Here is an 18717-nt window from a genome sequence, read left to right on the forward strand (position 1 = left end):
GGTTGGGATGGTGTTCTTCGGCTTGAAAGCCTCAACCTTTTTCCTCCAAACATAAAAATGGTAATTATGGCCAAACAGTTAGTTTTGTTTCATCAGACCAGAGGACGTTTATCCAAAAAGTAAGATAGTCGTCCCAAAGTGCACTAGCAAACTGTAGTCTGGCTTTTTTTTATGGCAGTTTGGGAGCAGTGGCTTCTTCCTTGCTGACCAGCCTTTCAGGTTATGTCGATATTTAACAAATTTTACTGTGGATATAGATACATGTCTACCTGTTTCCTCCAGCATCTTCACAAGGTTGCTGTCATTCTGGGATTGATTTGCACTTTTCGCACCAAACTACGTTCATCTCTAGGAGACAGAATGCATCTCCTTCCTGAATAGTATGAGGGATGAGTGTTCCCATGGTGTTTCTTCTTGAAGTAATATTGTTTGTACAGATGAACGTGGTACCTTCAGGCATTTGGAAATTTCTCCCAAGGATGAACCAGACTTGTGGAGGTCCACAATTCTTTTTTTTTTTTGTGAGGTATTGGCTGATTTATTTTGGTTTTCCCATGATGTCAAGCAAAGAGGCACAGAGTTTGAAGGTAGGCCTTTAAATACATACATAGGTACACCTCCAATTGAATCCAATTTGCCTATCATAAGCTAATTGGCTAATTGCTTAAAGGCACAGTTAACTTAGTGTAAACTTCTGACCCACTGGAATTGTGATATAGTCAATTAAATGTGAAACAATCTGTCTGTAAATAATTGTTGGAAAATTGACTTGTGTCATGCACAAAGTAGATGTCCTAAACAACTTGCCAAAACTATAGTTTGTTAATATGAAATCTGTGGAGTGGTTAAAAGATTTGTTTTAATGACTTCAACCTAAGTGTAAGTCACTCTTGAGTTGAACTGTATATATGAATATAAAAAATATGTGAAGATGCCCCCTTCTCAGCGTGCTTAATACAAGTAACTTTATATATGCATCCCAACTCAAAATCAATGCTGTACTGTTGAAAGTGCATTTTGTAGTGACAAAAAAGCAGCATTGGCTTAAGTCTTTACAAGAATCTTTAAATGGATCAACACGTTTTCACTTTATTTTATCTAAAAGGATTTCAAGCGATTCACTCACCTTATTAGTTCTGTATGCCATTTAGCTGGGAAAACTTACTTTCGGGGTATAATGAGTTAAAATAGTTCAATGCACCATTTCTAAACACAAAGTAAGCTTTTGAATCTACAGTACTTCAATATTTTGACCATGGTGCATGGAAATTAATGAGAGAATACAATATGAGAGAGCACTAACCTATCAGGGCTTCAAAACAGTTTGCCATTGCATGTCGGAGGTCTGACTCTCTGCACAGGTCAGGCCCATGAGCATATAACATGAACCGATCCAACTCCAATTTCTGGGGGTCCAAAATAATCACAATGATAGTGATTACCGATACTCCAAACAAATAATAATACAAAATAATAAATCAAATCCGAACAAATAACAAATCCTGCACTAGATACTTACATGTATAATGGATAAAGCTTACATGAATTGTCTAGCTGTGTCACTCTTTTAATGTAGTTTTATTGGTGAAGATGTGGTTTTGGTTTATACCGATTCTCAACGATGAGGATCATGGATTCAAAGGGCTCTATTTTAAGACAGCTACAGGTATGTCTTAAGCGCAGTGCTATGCCATACATCATGTCAAAATGTCAATGTTATGTCAGTGGTCATGGCCAAGTAGTTAAGTTTTCATGCAAGTACGCATTAAGTTTAGGCATAATTGGGTGGGAAAAATGAACATGAAAATCGCAAGTTATATAAACAAAAACAGATGTGTATACACATCTTAAGTGCAATGATTATCTTCACAAAAATAGCAAATTAATATAAAGGGGCCATTTAGGAAATAATACATACATATTGTCTGAATATGAATTGCCATCGTGCCACGTCATTTACATGAAACTCCCATTTCTTTCCACTAATATAAAGTATAAGGACACAAGGGAAATGTAACCCATCATCGAGAACAAAGGTCACCTTAGCAAGCATAGCAAGGTGCTGATTCTGAACAATTGCTGTGCGATATGTGGCGAGCCCTCCCTCCTCCAGATTTGGGAACAGGTAGTAGAGATGCACACTTGAAAAGAAAGAAGAAAAAAAAAAAAACATACGACTTACAATAGTTCAACAAATAAAAGCTTGAGGACACTTTAAAAACGGACCGTGATTCACTCACCTGGTCAGGAACTCAACAACTGCATCACCAAGAAACTCCAGCCGCTCATTATGATTGATTCTGTTAAAGAAAATAATCACACCTTTACCTAACACAATTCTTTTAAAGGTTGTAGTAGTTTTTATAACTGTTTTACATTCTTGAAAACTGTAATGTTTTCATTCATACAAATTCAAAATTCAAACAAAAGTAGGGATGCCCCAATGTATTGTCCGCCAAAAATTATTGACCAAACTAAAACCACTGACATATCGGTCATAAGCATGAAAACGCAGATACGAAAGAACTATATATTTATAAATACGGACATTTATTGCATTGTTTAAAGTTCATCATCTTTTTTCTTCTTCTGTGTAATATAAAAAAATACCTCATAAAAAAAATAAAAGAAATCTGTAAAAGTAACACATATATGCATTATATGTTTCTGTAATGTTCTATCTCAATGTGAAATGAGATTTCAATTGTTCAGAAATGTCAAAACAGAAATAGTTCACCCAAAAATGAAAATTTGCTGAAAATGTACTCACCTTCAGGCCTTCCAAGATGTATCTGACCTTCTTTCTTCATCAGAACAGTATTTAACAGCCTCTGTAGCTGTTTGAATTAACCTATCTCTCACGTGAAGTACGTTCCTCTGTGGTAAACAGAGCAGAACTTCTTAATTCTCAGCAACGTGAGGCATTGAGTGTTCACAGGAAGTGATTTTTTTTAAAAGTTAATACATTTTTAATTAACCATTATTTTTTATAAAAACATATCAATTCAATTTAGAAGACATTATTTAATCGGCTGGAGTCGTGTGGATTACTTTGATGCTGCCTAAATATGCTTTTTGGACCGTCAAAAATTGGTGTCCATTCACTAAAAACATGGGACGCTTTCCTAAAAATCTTAAATCCTGTTCTGATGAAGAAAGAAGGTCATATACATCTTGGATGGCCTGAGGGTGAGTAAATTATCAGCAACTTTTCATTTTTGGGTGAACTATTCCTTTAAGAAGTGCAAAATAAAATTTTCTCCCCAAATCAATAGTCTTTCATTGTGGCTCTATTAAAATCCACATTTAATGGAAATTATTCATTGTTCCCAAAATTGTATAGATTTTGTACCTTTTTGGGAATTTTTTTTAAAGCATACTTGATAAGTAAAACATTGATCTGATCACAAAATTACGCAAGCTGCAAAGTATTGCTATCGGCCTAGGTTTTCATTCAAATTGGTATCTGCCAAAAATATTCATATTGGCGCATCATTAATCAAAAGGTATATTTTTTCATACATTAAAACCAAATTTACACAGTCATGTTAAACAAACGACTTCACTACAGTGGTGATTAAATAAAAACCCACAAACCTGGAGGGTGATGGGTCGTCCTGGCCTAGCCGTGACATAATATTGATCAGGGTGTTGATTCCTAAAAAAAAATAAGGACAGATATTTCAGCAGAGTAGGGCATCTACATTTTCCTTTTAAGACATCTCATATAATTAATTGAGAATTGCTAACCCTTCTTCCTCATGTACATATGATGCACTTTGCGGTCTCCATATTTTGGCTGGCGTATCCCACAGTTGGACAGAGAGTTGCGAGCATGATCAGGATTCATCCCAAAGTTCAGATGATGACTGGGGTGAGTCATTGCCAACTGAGCCAGAAAAAAAGCAAACACAAATAAAGTGTATTTTTAATGAGCTCATATTAATTGAGAGACTAGAGAACATTTATATATTTTTTTTTAAGTTAATTCATCACAATACAGCCCTAACCCTATTTAAGTGACATGCAAAATAAGTGAATAAAAATGGTGAAAAACGTATTTACAGCACCTAAAATTATTTGTCAACAGTTCACTAATAACAGGCTGCACCTCTTTATGGAGGACAATATTAAAATATATATATACATTTTTTTTTTTTAATATTGTCCTATATATATATATTTATTTATTTTTTTTTAAGAAAAATTTAATTCATCCACAAATCCATTTTTATGCTTTGGGCTTGTTTTCTCCTTTAATATGCCCTTGTGACGAGAAGGAGGGTGCACGGCCGGCACTGAATCAGATGATCAGCGAGAGCAAAATGGGGGGAGCATAAAATGAGTTTGATATTAAACTTTACGCTGCATTGCCCATCCTTTAAATGTTACAGTCCTTTACTTGTATTTATATATATATATATAAATGTTTTAAATGTGCTCACAAAAGGTTTATTTTGTTACTATATTACAGTATGAAACAGATTAAAGTATTATATTTTGGTATGCATACTAGTTTACATATGAATTAGCAGTGCCATATAAATATTTAAACAGAAGTTAGTTCTTATCCTTGAATCTTATTGGACGTTCCAAGAGTGCCGATACCTCAAACCATCAGCACTGAGACGCTTGTGTTCGTGGCATTCCAAACTATTGTGTAAAAGATGTAAATTTTCATTCATTCCTGTGTCATTAAAGATTTAAACCAGCAGGTGGTGACAAAAGACCATCTTGTGTGTGTTATGAGTGAGAGGAGCTGACGTTCACAAATGGTGTCAATCTGTGCGAGAATTGACGCTCAGCTCCACCCCACTTGGTTACCAATGCTTGCTCTGACAAGCTTCAGAGATCTTCGTCAGAAAAATGGAGGATGGCAACAGTTGCCACCATGTTTTCTCTCAGACAACAAAACACTTGAAAGTGAGTGAAATACCCTAAGGATAATTCCGATTGCATATTTGGCAGCATCACTCTTTGATCATAGCAAATTACTATCACACTAAAGCTGAGGAAAGGAGTTAAACTAACAGCTGTAGCATTACTATTCAGCACTGCAAGGTAATCAGATGCTCAGTCACGCTCTCTCTCTGTGTCTCTCTCTCACACACACATCCTTGGTTCTCCAATAACTTTTTAGAAACAGCTCAAGCTGTCATTACTAGTTCTAAAATGTGGTTTTCAAATAAGTAAAAGAGGATTAGGGGCATCTTTCGAAATTGCAACAGCAGATCCTTTGGTGTAAGAAAGTAGTTTCACACACAAGAGCATTTTTTAGTTGTTCACTCTTGTATAAAATCAATATCACACTCATTCTGTATTGTCCATCTACCAAACCTTCAAGCTCAACAAAGGACTTAAAGGCAGCATAGAAGTAATCCATAAGGCTCCAGTAGTTTAATCCATATTTTCTGAAGAGTTTTTAGACTGGATCGCTTCAGAAGACATGGATTAAACCGCTGGAGTTTTATGGATTACCTTTATGCAGCCTTTGTGCACTTTTTGGAGCTTGAAAATTTGGTCCCCATACACTTGCATTGTCTGGACAAAAAGACACAATATCTCCATCAAAATATCTTCATTTGTGTTCCATGGCAGAAAGTCTTATGAGTTTGAGACTGTTTAAGGGTGAGTAAATAATAAGAGAACTATCATTTTATGGTGAATTATTCCATTAAAAATGAAATACTGTATGTTCATGGTATTCTGGTTGCAACTATAGTTATTATGGAGCAATTAAGCTTTTAATATCGATCTACATCTATATTAGCTTTATTATAGATTTATATTTTTTACAGATGTTTTTATATTGCATGGCCAGAGTGGATTAATGACACAAAAGCATCACTCCATAAATGTGTTGGTTAAGTGTGAAAAATGTCTTTCCAACACTTCTGCAAACAAATATGTAGTATGTAAAAAAAATAAAAAAAAAAGAAACTTAAAAAGAAACTCAATGCAAAATACATCTTTAGTGCAGCTCAAAAAATTTCATTCCCTGATCTCTCTTTATATAAATCTAAATCCATTAATATATGAATTTCTCTGTGAAGCAAAAAAAGAAATGGGGGAGTAGCTTCATTTTTCCACTTTGCTCACATATTATACATAATGTCTACTTTTATATTAATATGTTGAGGCGCCACGTAATAGAAAATAAAATTATGTAATAAGAGTAGGCTCAAAACTTGCCATAGGAATACCTAAATCTATATTAGAATATCTAATAAGAGATGGGAAAATATATAGAATTTCAAAGATAGCTTCATTGCTTTCCGTCTATAGGATCATAAATTAAATGACCCCTCAAAATCTATCGCACATTTCTACACTATTTACAGAGTTAGGGATGGAAACAAGTACAGCTGTCCCTTGCATGTTATAGAGGGATTTTGTCACATTTTTCAGGACATGTTCTGTTTTAGTCATATTGCTTGTCCTGCACCTCATCAGCCTGACCAGCCAACTATTTTTGAAGGTTCATTTGTTTGTGATCTTTTCTTATAGAGAAAGGTATCTAGAAACTCTTATTTGAATTTGGGCATTTAAACTGTTTTAATAGGAATATTTCAGTTTTATGTCAGCCATTTTGTTTTTATATATTTAAAAATAAATATGGCCAAACCCCCACACATTTGGTCCAGGACGTCTCTTTAAGATACACCAGCCTTCAAACAGTGGCATATATTCTCTCAGAGAAAAAGACTAAAAACAAATTCTGTCTACGGAGGACAAAAATGAATTGTGGATACAATGACTATGAGGTCATTTTACAGGACAAGTCAAAAACAATGTTCATATTTAATATTCCAATATTCTACAATGTATAACTGTAGTGTAGGCTTTACCTCTGATGACATTCTCTCACCTGTAACAAACAGCGCTCCTTGAACATATATCCGATCAGCTTGTCCAGGTGCATCAAGCACTGGTGGTAGCGGATGTGGTGCGTCAGAACAGGAAGCATCATGGCATGCTGGAGGAGCAAAACCCAAATATCCTGAGCACAAACACTAATCCCAAGTATTAACAATAGTAATAGTGATGCTTGCCTTAGCAAACATAACTCTAATGTTTTCAGGCATGTGATCGGCAAAAGACAAAAAAGCAGGAAAATGTACTGCGCCACACAGCGAACAACCCCTATTGATGGATATCATACTGTTGTCTCAGAGGTCAAAGTCCGCTGGTTTCAAAGCGTTCTGTATGGTTTCCCCTCATCATGCAAATGCTGCTTTCACAACGGTCCGTAACATAGTTTTTCCACATTTATGTATAAAAATCAAACATCACATTCTTAGGAATACCAACACTTCCACATTACGTGGCTATTATTATTTCTGGATTGTGCATTTCAATCCCAAAATATTTACAGTGTGTGACGCAGATGCAGCAGTGGCGCCATCCAAGGGAAGGCTGAATGATGCTTGTTTGGGAGTCAAGTGCTTATCAATAATGCACAGGATAGGGCATTCTCTAGAAAATAATAACCCCCAATGAGATATTAACACCCCCCTTCACCTCTTATTTTTTTAAACATATTTACACAATTCAGGGGGTCACATTTTTAGGTTAAAAAAAAAAAAAAAACAGAATTCCGGAATAATCCGGAAAAATCAAATATCTGAATTTTAGATGATTTAATTTGTTTTTGGCAATTCAAACATACTACATATAATTATAACATTCGAATCAAACATCCTAAAATAACAAACAACACATGTTAATGTTCATTCATAATTCCAGCATTTTCCAGAGTGGCTTGTCTAATAGAAGAGCTGTTTTCCACGTTCTTTATTTTATTTTGCATATCACACGTTTTAAAATATATATACCATCCAGGGGTGTGACCAAAACATATATTTTTATAAATTAATTTAACATATGGGCAACACTTCTTAATAAGGTTTTAATTGTTAACATTAGTTAACTGCATTTATTATCATGAAAGCAATAAACAATACTTTTTACATTTATTCCTCTTAATTCTTTTTTTTTTTATTTGTAGACATAAACACGCACAGACGGAATAAAAAATGATCAATTAACATTAACCAAGATTAATAAATATCTTTTAAAAATATTGGGCATTGTTAGTTCATGATACCTAATGAATTAACTAATGTTAGCAAATGGAACAAAGAGAATGGAATAAATGGAATAAAGTGTTACCAATAAACTGAGGGGGAAAATACTGAGTGCACATTTAAATGTATTTGAATTAAATTTCCATCAGGTAGGAATGCACAATTAATTGAAATAAAATCGAAATCATTATATGACCTTGCTAATATTAATCGATAAATAAATTGCACACTCAAAGTTTATGTGAGCTGCTCTGTCCTGTCTGTACTGTGTTAGTTTTACACATCCTATGAGCAGGAATAAAGCTTATGATAGTTTTTAATGGTTATAGAGCAGTTCTGTGCACAATACACAAGTCTGTCTCATGCTGGGACTGACAGATGTGCTCCGACTTCAGTTCCGTTAGCTAACGTGCACTGATCACGTTGTATATAAAGCGCTGCGGATTAACTTGGAGCATGGGCAAAATATTAGCAAATTTGAATCAAAAGGAATCACTTACTTGGTTTCTGTTTATCATATAGCTGTTCAAATCGCAATTGCAATATGACCTTTTGCCCAAATCATGCAGCTCTACTATCAAGTATCCTTAAATCAATTATCCAAGCACGTTGTTAGGTTTTTGAAAGTTTTTTTTTTTTTTTCTTGAAGAGCTATGTTTAGGCTGTAAATGTACATTCAAATCTTTTTCCCCCCACACCGTTTGAATCAACTGACTTTTCATCATCTGAGAAATTTCCCTACAATATCTTCCTGGTTTAGATGTGAATGCACATGAGCTCTTTCAAGTGAACTCATATCAAATGTACAATGTGTTCTACCATAATTGCTCAACAAATCAATCACATGATTTCCCTCTTGCTCTGGTTGCTTTACTTACCTGGCAAACATCTGAGCGGATGCCGGTCTTCCAGAAACCCTGACTGCTCAGCTCCACGGTCACCTCCCGTCTCATTGTATTTTTCTGCCTGATCTTCTGCAGAGCTTCCTGTAAATCACAGTTGCAGACATGGTATTCACACTCTTAAGATGCTGAACATTCTTACTGTGTTTAATAATCAATCCAAATCCCTCACAAAGTACTCAATGCACAGGCTTAAAGTGGTAGTTTTTTGTGTGAAAAAGAACTTCATGCTAAGTGTATGTAATGGCCATATATATAAGCCATATATATCCAATGCAATAAAGTCTGTGTTGCATTGGTTATTTCTATGTAAATGTAAAGCACAAAAATGCAGACACTTACTTCTCTTTGGGTCAATTTCTGTTTGTCAATCTGTTTCACCTTCGGGCTGTTGGCCAGCAGGTGGCGCAATTTCACGTAACTCTTCCACAACTTTTGATACCTGCAATGAAATGAGCTTTAGAAATCTTCAATACATTATCTGCTCCATTATATTACTGATTAAATCTTTATAAACTACACAATTAACTACACACGAGCAAAGATGAAATTGCCAAGAGCCAAATGGAAATAAAATGGGCTTTAGCGCAAAATAACGATTTATTGACAGATGGCTGGTAACTTTTCAAAACATGGTAATGGTTTAAATACAAAATTCTGCTGTCCAGCAGAAGATATATGATAAACAAATAATCGGCTAAATACGTTGTTAAATACCGATAATAAAATCTCATCACCAAGCTGAGGATCTCAGCATTCCAACGACACTTTATAGAGATATATCAATTACATCAAGCTATTCAATGAAACATTGGGAAAGAACCTTGGGATCACAAAATGAACTGGAATGTTTTCAGACGAGCACATGGTGAATGCTCAGCTGCATTAGAATTCAATTTGCATTTCAGGGACCTCATGTATAAAACTCTGCGTCAATTTCATCCTAAAAGTGTGCGTATGCACAAACGTTTTCAGATTTATAAAATTGTACATACACCAGAACCTGTGCACAGTTCACTTTGCAAATCCCAGTTAGTGGAATATTGCGCATACATGATGTTGAAAACACCTGTTTTTCCTATGCATAACCTCATGTGCATCTTTTGTCCATATACATACTGCCATCCAGACACTGGTGATTCTACACCTTTAACGGTACAAGAAACTAGGAACATGGGTGTGGAGCGGAGGGGGGCGGGGCCGGTCGGAATATCGCGCGCCCGGTCCCCAATCAGCCTGATGAGGCGCGCGAGGGATAGGGGCGGCCGGTGACGATTGTTCGAGAGAGAGAGAATTACGGACATGTCCGTCATGTGTGTTTGTGTTGTCTTTTAAGTTTTCCATTAAACTATGATTTATATCGTCAAGCCGGTTCTCGCCTCCTCCTTGCCCATCTTTCAACTGTGTTACAATGGGCTATGAGATAACACAAACTGTAAATGTCACCTATTCCTATGTTACTGCTAAAAATTATTTTCTTATTCAGTCTTAATTTAGAGTAAAATTATCTAAAATTATTGTTATTTTTTTAAATACACAGAACAATTCAAATGAGAAGCAAAATTGTGTAAGATATTAAGACATTTTCATGGAAGAAGGCCTATCATTCTCACTCCATAGGCAAAATACTTTTCATTGTTGTAAGCAGCATAAAACTATTTTATCATGTCTTTTTTTTTATTGTTTTAGTGTTTTTTTTATAGATAAGTTATATATTTTACTTGAAACAAAGATAGCCTACTGAATAATTTAAATATTTTCTGACATTATTGGATTACTAAGAGTAGGCCTGTCACGATTATTAATTAACTGTCTAATCGCGGTTATTTGATCTAACCACGGTTATTTGAAACAACCGCGATTATTGGGCATTCAAATTCCAATCACATTTTAATGCCCAAATAAGTGAATTTTAAGCTAATATACTGTATAAATGCAATGAACGGCACATTTGTGCATCATTCAGTTTAACTCAGAGTCTGAGGGTCACTGATCAACCAGCTCCTGTCCGGAAGAGAGTGAGTGTAAAGCAATCTGTCTGTGATGCACATGCTGTCAAACTCCCGTGAAAATATAAACAAACAAATATAAACTTTGATAGTGAATGCAAAACGCGCCAGGTTTAATTTAAAAAATATATATATTTTCTCCCAATTTGAAATGCCCAATTCCCAATGCACTCTGGCATAGTGACTCACCTCAATCCGGTGGCGGAGGATGAATCTCAGTTGCCTGTGCATCTGAGACCGTCGGTCAGCGCATCTTATCACGTGGCTTGTTGAGCGTGTTACCGCAGAGACATAGCGTATGTGGAGGCTTCACGCTATTCTCCGCGGCATCCACGCACAACTCACCACACCCCCCACCGAGAGCGAGAACCACATTATAGCGACCACGAGGAGGTTACACCATGTGACTCTACCCTCCCTAGCAACCGGGCCAATTTGGTTTCTTAGGAGACCTGGTTGGAGACACTCAGCACGCCCTGGATTCGAACTTGCAACTCCAGGGGTGGTTGACGCCGTCAATACTCACTGAGCTACTCAGGCCCTGTTGGGTTTCATTTTAAACAATCGTGTCATGGCAAATGTTCCTGGTTCATACACGCAGTGTTAATGACATGCAGTGATAAAGAGGAGACACATGCTTACTCTTTCTGTGCAGTTATAAAATGACGAATCAAAATCTCAGGTTTTGATGCATGAGAAATAAGGGCTCTTGGGTTTAACCAGAGAATTAAAATAACGTGTGAAAGTGAAGAAATTAGGAAATAAAAATTTTACTATTGCATAATACATAATACTATATTTAAGTTATAAATATAGTTGACCAAAAAGAAAGACACATTGTAAGTATTTAGAAATATTTTGATATTTAAATTATTTTTCATGTCATTCAAAAGTTTTTAAAGCCTTAAAAAGGAAATCATACTTTATCCACATTTTATTATTTGATTTATATATTTCATGTTAAATACATAAAAATTACTTCTTAAAGGGTTGGTTCACCCAAAAATGAAAATTATCCCATAATTTACTCACCCTCAAGCCATCCTAGGTGTTTATGACTTTCTTCTTTCAGCCAAACAAAATCGGAGTTATATTAAAAAATATTCTGGCTCTTCCAAGCTTTATAATGGGAGTGAATGGTACCTTAGATTTTGAAGCCCAAAAAAGTGCATCCATACAGCTCCAGGGGGGTTAATAAAGGCCTTCTGAAGTGAAGCAATGTGTTTTTATAAGAAAAATATCCATATTTATAACTTTATAAACTATAATCACTGGCTTCCGGTAACGGCCGTCCACGCGTTCACTGGCTTTCTCTATCCTCTGTGCTTTCGCATTCGTCACTTCATATTACAGCCAGTGATTATAGTTTAAAAAATTATAAATATGGATATTTTTCTTATAAAAACGCATCGCTTCGCTTCCGAAGGCCTTTATTAATCCCCTGGAGCCGAGTCAAAATACACTCACCTAAAGGATTATTAGGAACACCTGTTCAATTTCTCATTAATGCAATTATCTAATCAACCAATCACATGGCAGTTGCTTCAATGCATTTAGGGGTGTGGTCCTGGTCAAGACAATCTCCTGAACTTCAAACTGAATGTCAGAATGGGAAAGAAAGGTGATTTAAGCAATTTTGAGCGTGGCATGGTTGTTGGTGCCAGACGGGCCGGTCTGAGTATTTCACAATCTGCTCAGTTACTGGGATTTTCACGCACAACCATTTCTAGGGTTTACAAAGAATGGTGTGAAAAGGGAAAAACATCCAGTATGCGGCAGTCCTGTGGGCGAAAATGCCTTGTTGATGCTAGAGGTCAGAGGAGAATGGGCCGACTGATTCAAGCTGATAGAAGAGCAACTTTGCCTGAAATAACCACTCGTTACTAGGGCTGTCAACGAATATTCTAAATTCGAATATATATTCGAATAGTTTTAAAAAACAGAAATTCGAAGGTGAAAATTAATATTCGAATGTGGAAAAAACGCCACCGCTGTAGCAGATGTGCGGCTGTCTGCTTTAGCGAGTGGGCGTGCTGCCTGAGGGGTCTTTGTTGTCACATTTCTCGAATTGTGTGCCTCATTTTATTTAACGTTAAACAGAAACATGACTAAAATGTAAGGCTACTGTACTGACTGAATAGATGTTGCATGAATAAGGTAGGTTAGATACAGCAGTTTCAGTGCACTGCAGGCTTCCACTGGTTTGATTATTTACCGCTTCATGTCAAGGAAAAGTTCCATGTTTACCACAGCACAGCTCGCTCGGAGCTGCTCAATGTCGGTTCTATATACTGTAAAACTTCAATTAATGTTAATAATTTGTTTTAATCACTGAATGAAGCCTGCTATATTTGGGACAAGAGTCGCGACCTTATATTGCTTGCACAAAACTCTTGATCAGCACTCAACATTTGTTTATTGTTGTTGTTCTTTTAAACCGTTATGCAGAGAGCGTGAGGGCGAGAGAGAGAGAAAGAGTGCTCATGCGTCAGCGGCAGAGTGAGGTCTTGGCCATTAGTTGATTTACTTGTTTTTGTGTAGGTAATACGTTGTCAAATATGTTTAAACTTAAATAAACTACCTATACAAATAGTTATGTCTCTTTGTATTAATTTGTCCTGTTATTGACGTAATGCGCGTCATTGACCAAATGCGCAACCAGATATTCGAATAGTTCGAATATATGTGTTTTTTTTAGAGGGAATATTCGAATGTCATTTTTGAGCAATTTTGACAGCCCTACTCGTTACAACCGAGGTATGCGGCAAAGCATTTGTGAAGCCACAACACGCACAACCTTGAGGCGGATGGGCTACAACAGCAGAAGACCCCTCCGGGTACCACTCATCTCCACTACAAATAGGAAAAAGAGGCTACAATTCGCAAGAGCTCACCAAAATTGGACAGTTGAAGACTGGAAAAATGTTGCCTGGTCTGATGAGTCTCGATTTCTGTTGAGACATTCAGATGGTAGAGTCAGAATTTGGCATAAACAGAATGAGAACATGGATCCATCATGCCTTGTTACCACTGTGCAGGCTGGTGGTGGTGGTGTAATGGTGTGGGGGATGTTTTCTTGGCACACTTTAGGCCCCTTAGTGCCAATTGGGCATCGTTTAAATGCACGGCCTACCTGAGCATTGTTTCTGACCATGTCCATCCCTTTATGGCCACCATGTACCCATCCTCTGATGGCTACTTCCAGCAGGATAATGCACCATGTCACAAAGCTCGAATCATTTCAAATTGGTTTCTTGAACATGACAATGAGTTCACTGTACTAAAATGGCCCCCACAGTCACCAGATCTCAACCCAATAGAGCATCTTTGGGATGTGGTGGAATGGGAGCTTCGTGCCCTGGATGTGCATCCCACAAATCTCCATCAACTGCAAGATGCTATCCTATCAATATGGGTCAACAATTCTAAAGAATGCTTTCAGCACCTTGTTGAATCAATGCCACGTAGAACTAAGGCAGTTCTGAAGGCGAAAGGGGGTCAAACACAGTATTAGTATGGTGTTCCTAATAATCCTTTAGGTGAGTGTATAAGGTACCATTCATTCATTTCCGATTATAAAGCTTGGAAGAGCCAGGATATTTTTTTATAGAACTCTGTGTTTGGCTGAAAGAAGAATGTCATATACACCTAGGATGGCTTGAGGGCGAGTAAATTATGAGAACATTTTTGTGTGAACTAACCCTTTAAGATGTATGAGCACATGCAGAAAAAAGCAACCCTTAAAAAAAAATTACAATTTATATGACAATTAATTGTGAAAGCCCTTAACGAGTTGATTAATCGTGAAAGCCCTAAAACAGACAATTGTCATAGTCGCAATTATTTGTTTGACAGTCAAATTTCATAATCATGACAGCCCTACTATGTGAGCTTTTTAAACATAAAATGTGCATGCTTTCCTTTTGTTTTATATTATGATTATATATAAAAAAATATATATATATATAATAATGGTATAATAAATGGTATTTTTCATTAGATTAAGGGGGTTTTAAATGCATTTTGGGCCAATAAATGTGGTAGGAAAAACATTTTATGTGCATGTTGTTCAGTGATGCACCTATGTGAGACTGTACAGTATAGCGTTTCTAAAAAATAACTGACCAGACATCGGAGCATCACCCTTTCTAATATTATTGTCATTTCAGCCTCTGAATGTGTCCAGCAGTGTCTTTCATTATACCGTCTGTTTCATGTCAGTCAGTCAAGTGCGCATCACAGATCATATTTATATGAATGTTATTTTGTGTCTAATAAAAGTGATTTCTGTATTTAGAACACAATCAAGTGCCCCCCTTACAATGCCATGGGGAAATGACTTCCAAAAGTACAACCATTTTTTATATTTTCTTTTCAGATTATATCTTAAAGCCTTTTACATTGGTTAAGTCAAATTAATATTTTAATACATCATGTAGATAACAAATATTTCTGATTTGAAATATTTTCCATACAATTTACTCAATACTTTTTATTCTAAATGTGGTGTATTAAATGAATAAATGTGTTGACGGTGTGCACGTTTCATCAAGTTTATTTTTCATAAATCTGAAATATGAGTGGGAAATTGTAAACACACATTTCAATGCCCAATTTGTGCAATATTTAGACATCAAGCCCCAGATCGAAGGAATGGAAGGAAGGTGGTAGAGGTACATTTCTTTGTCCCTTAGTCTTTTTCTTAGTACTTGCTGCTATCTAGTGGAATTAACTAAAAATTTATGCAGGGACATAGATCAAACAGAGCCTGAAACACAGGCTTTTAAAGACAGGGTAAAAACACAAAGAGAAGCTCCGAGCAGCATCTCACACACTTACTGAGGATCTCCAGCGTAGCTGAGCTGAGCAGGCCGTATGCCGAAGTGAACTATGATTGGGAATGTGATGACACTGGAGTTGAACTGCTCACGATCTAACTGGTCAATCCTCACAGAGCTGGGTTTCTGTGCCAGTACAGACAAATAAACAAACACACATAATAAGTGGTCTTGCTCTTTATACTGGCACATTCATTGTAAATGTTTTTGTAGCAATACTTAGGCTTCACATGCATCAACTCAACGACCAAAATACATTGCAGATTGGCTTGTTGAATAAAAACATAATAGACCCCTCAAATCATTAGGATCGAGTCATTTGCTCCCTGGGGCATCTGTTTAGGGTTCCCACTGAAGAGGCGCTCCAAGAGGCGTGTTTTAAATTCTTACGTCTTTTTATTCTTATTTTCTTGTTTTTAAGTGATTTTAAAATTAACTTTTTATGTATCTTTTCTTTATCATTTCCATGAAAAGCACTTTGAATTACCACTGTGTATATACTGTGCTATATAAATAAACCTGCCTTGCCTTGTCTTTATGCTATATTCATTTATTCCAATAAATCACATTTAAATATACACTCACTGAGCAATAAGCACTATGGTCCTAATAAAGTGCCCGACATTGTCTCCTGCTGTTGTAGCCCATTTGCCTCAATGTTCGACATGTTGTCCATTCTGAGATGCTATTCTGCTTACTAAAATTGAAAAGAGTGGTTATCCGAGATACCATAGCCATTCTGTCAGCTCGAACCAGTCTGGCCATTCTCCTTTAATCTCACTCATCAACAAGGCATTTAATCCGCAGATCTGCCACTCTCACTAGATGTGTTTTGCTTTTGGCACAATTCCGAGTACTCTACAGACTGCTGTGCGTGAGAATCCCAGGAAATCATCAGTTACAGAAATACTCAAACCAGCCCATCTGGCACCAACAATCATGTTACGATCGGAATCAGTGAGATCAAAAAAAAAAATACCCATTCTGATGGTTGATGTGAACATTAACTGAAGCTCCTGACCTGTATCTGCATGATTTTATGCATTGCACTGCTGCCACATGATTGGCTGATTAGATAATCGCTTGAATAAGTAGGTATATAGGTGTTCCTAGGTGCTCAGTGAGTGTATAACATTTCCTAACTCTTTCATTATCTCAGAGAAACCGTGTGAATATTCAGGTGTTTTACCATGCCAGGGCTGGTGACGATCATTCCCTTACACTCCTCTGCATATTTCTGCCACTCCAGCTCCTCCCACTGCAGCATGTTTGCGATCTCCTCCTCAAGAACGAGTGGCGTACTGCTGTGCAACAGATACTGTAGCACCTGGTGCATGGACAGCACCTCCTTGCCCCCATCTAACACACATACACAAGAATGATGATTCAGTTACGTTACAAGATAAGAGCTTATATGCAGACTTACGACAGGTCAACTGTTTATTTATGCATTAAGTGCAGCGCAACAGTAGCCTTTTAAAGTTCTTTCCTTGTAAATTGTAATGATCTTTTACTTGTTTTAAAAACAGGGTTTTACAGTGTTTTAGGCATGCAGGACATGGACCTTGATAACAGAAAATAGAAAGCATGGGGGAAAAAACTCCAACAAATAAACTGCAAATAAAGAATTTTTTGATTGTAAAAAATAATGTCCGAAAAAGAGAGCACAGTGTTTCTCTTGATTAAATGATAAACTCACCAGGGAGGAAGCGAACAAACCGAGGCATGAAATGAAACCTCTGACATTCTGGAGAGTTGTTTTCTTCTGGACCTGAATGACAGCAAAACGACATCACTATAGCTGCGGTAAGCTTACGTTTGTGTGTGTGTGTTTAAGTGTGTGTGTGTGTTACCTGTAAGGTTCCAATCGTACAACTCCAGTATGTCTTTAAAGAGATACGAGGAAAACAGCTCCAGGCCTTTAATGCAGTAGTTCTGAACCAACACAATACATTATCAGAACAGATATTGTTGCATTACAGGACTGTCGGTCACTTAAGATGCAAACGACCGAAATGATGAGTATTAATTATCAAGAGTCAAAAAGTATTTTTTCTTGTCAAGTGATATTCTAATTTGTGAATCTTAATTATATATCAATTAATATTTCACAGCCAAACTTATGCATAGAAATGTGCTGTACATTGAATAATGTCTAAAAAATGGGTCGCCACAAACCTCAGGTGACATCTCTTCTATAAAGTGGATAGTGTAATCGATGTTGAAACGAATCACTCGACACAAAGGGATCTAAGAGAGATAAACACAGAGTCTGGTAAACATGAACACGTGTGTTCAATATCATCAATGCTTGTCCACCACTACAATCAAACTATTGAGTTTGCTCATCAAGCACTTTACCTTTTCTGATAAATGTACCATATCTGCTGTTCAACATGCAACAGCTTTCTGTCTTTCATCTATATCATGTGAAAGTTATTGGATTCACACGGTCATGACATGAGTTAAAGAGATTGGATATGGATATTGAGATTGGATATTGAATTTATCAAACTAGTCATGTTAACATGTGTAATGTTTAATTCTTGTTCCTATACTTTTGCAGTGAATTTTAACATTTATTCCACTGCAATTTCTTGTTCTATAGACTTCCATTCTAAGAGCATTACTGCACACTAGGGCTGCACGATATGGGCGAAGAATGCAATATGCCATAAACTTCTTGGATAATGTGCTGGCGATATGCGTTGCAATTAACCCAAGCTCTGAGTTCTCACATTTGACTCCTTTCATTGCTAGTAAATTCATGATCGTTGTGTGAACAATTGAGTACATTGCATTTTCTTCACTGTGTGCATTACTAAAGCAGCAGATATTAATATAATGGCATTTGCAGACCTGTCATATGCATTTGAAAATA

At 36.5% G+C, this 18717-nt stretch overlaps 1 protein-coding gene across 1 annotated transcript in view; it reads right to left on the bottom strand.

The window, feature by feature from the left end:
* drosha (drosha ribonuclease III) overlaps positions 1 to 18717 on the bottom strand; it is a 60227-nt gene that overhangs the window by 21275 nt on the left and 20235 nt on the right. Inside the window, exons 9-21 of the mRNA XM_052103591.1 lie at positions 18015 to 18086; positions 17690 to 17771; positions 17536 to 17607; positions 17026 to 17195; positions 15838 to 15962; positions 9332 to 9431; positions 8966 to 9073; positions 6869 to 6976; positions 3751 to 3889; positions 3598 to 3658; positions 2241 to 2300; positions 2042 to 2141; positions 1304 to 1406 (exon numbers count right to left, since the gene is read on the bottom strand). Of these exons, the coding sequence (XP_051959551.1) occupies positions 1304 to 1406; positions 2042 to 2141; positions 2241 to 2300; positions 3598 to 3658; positions 3751 to 3889; positions 6869 to 6976; positions 8966 to 9073; positions 9332 to 9431; positions 15838 to 15962; positions 17026 to 17195; positions 17536 to 17607; positions 17690 to 17771; positions 18015 to 18086 (1300 nt within the window). The remainder of the gene's footprint in view (positions 1 to 1303; positions 1407 to 2041; positions 2142 to 2240; positions 2301 to 3597; positions 3659 to 3750; positions 3890 to 6868; positions 6977 to 8965; positions 9074 to 9331; positions 9432 to 15837; positions 15963 to 17025; positions 17196 to 17535; positions 17608 to 17689; positions 17772 to 18014; positions 18087 to 18717) is intronic.

The sequence above is a fragment of the Xyrauchen texanus genome, chromosome 33 (genome assembly GCF_025860055.1).
Source record: "Xyrauchen texanus isolate HMW12.3.18 chromosome 33, RBS_HiC_50CHRs, whole genome shotgun sequence".
Classification (NCBI taxonomy): Eukaryota; Metazoa; Chordata; class Actinopteri; order Cypriniformes; family Catostomidae; genus Xyrauchen; species Xyrauchen texanus.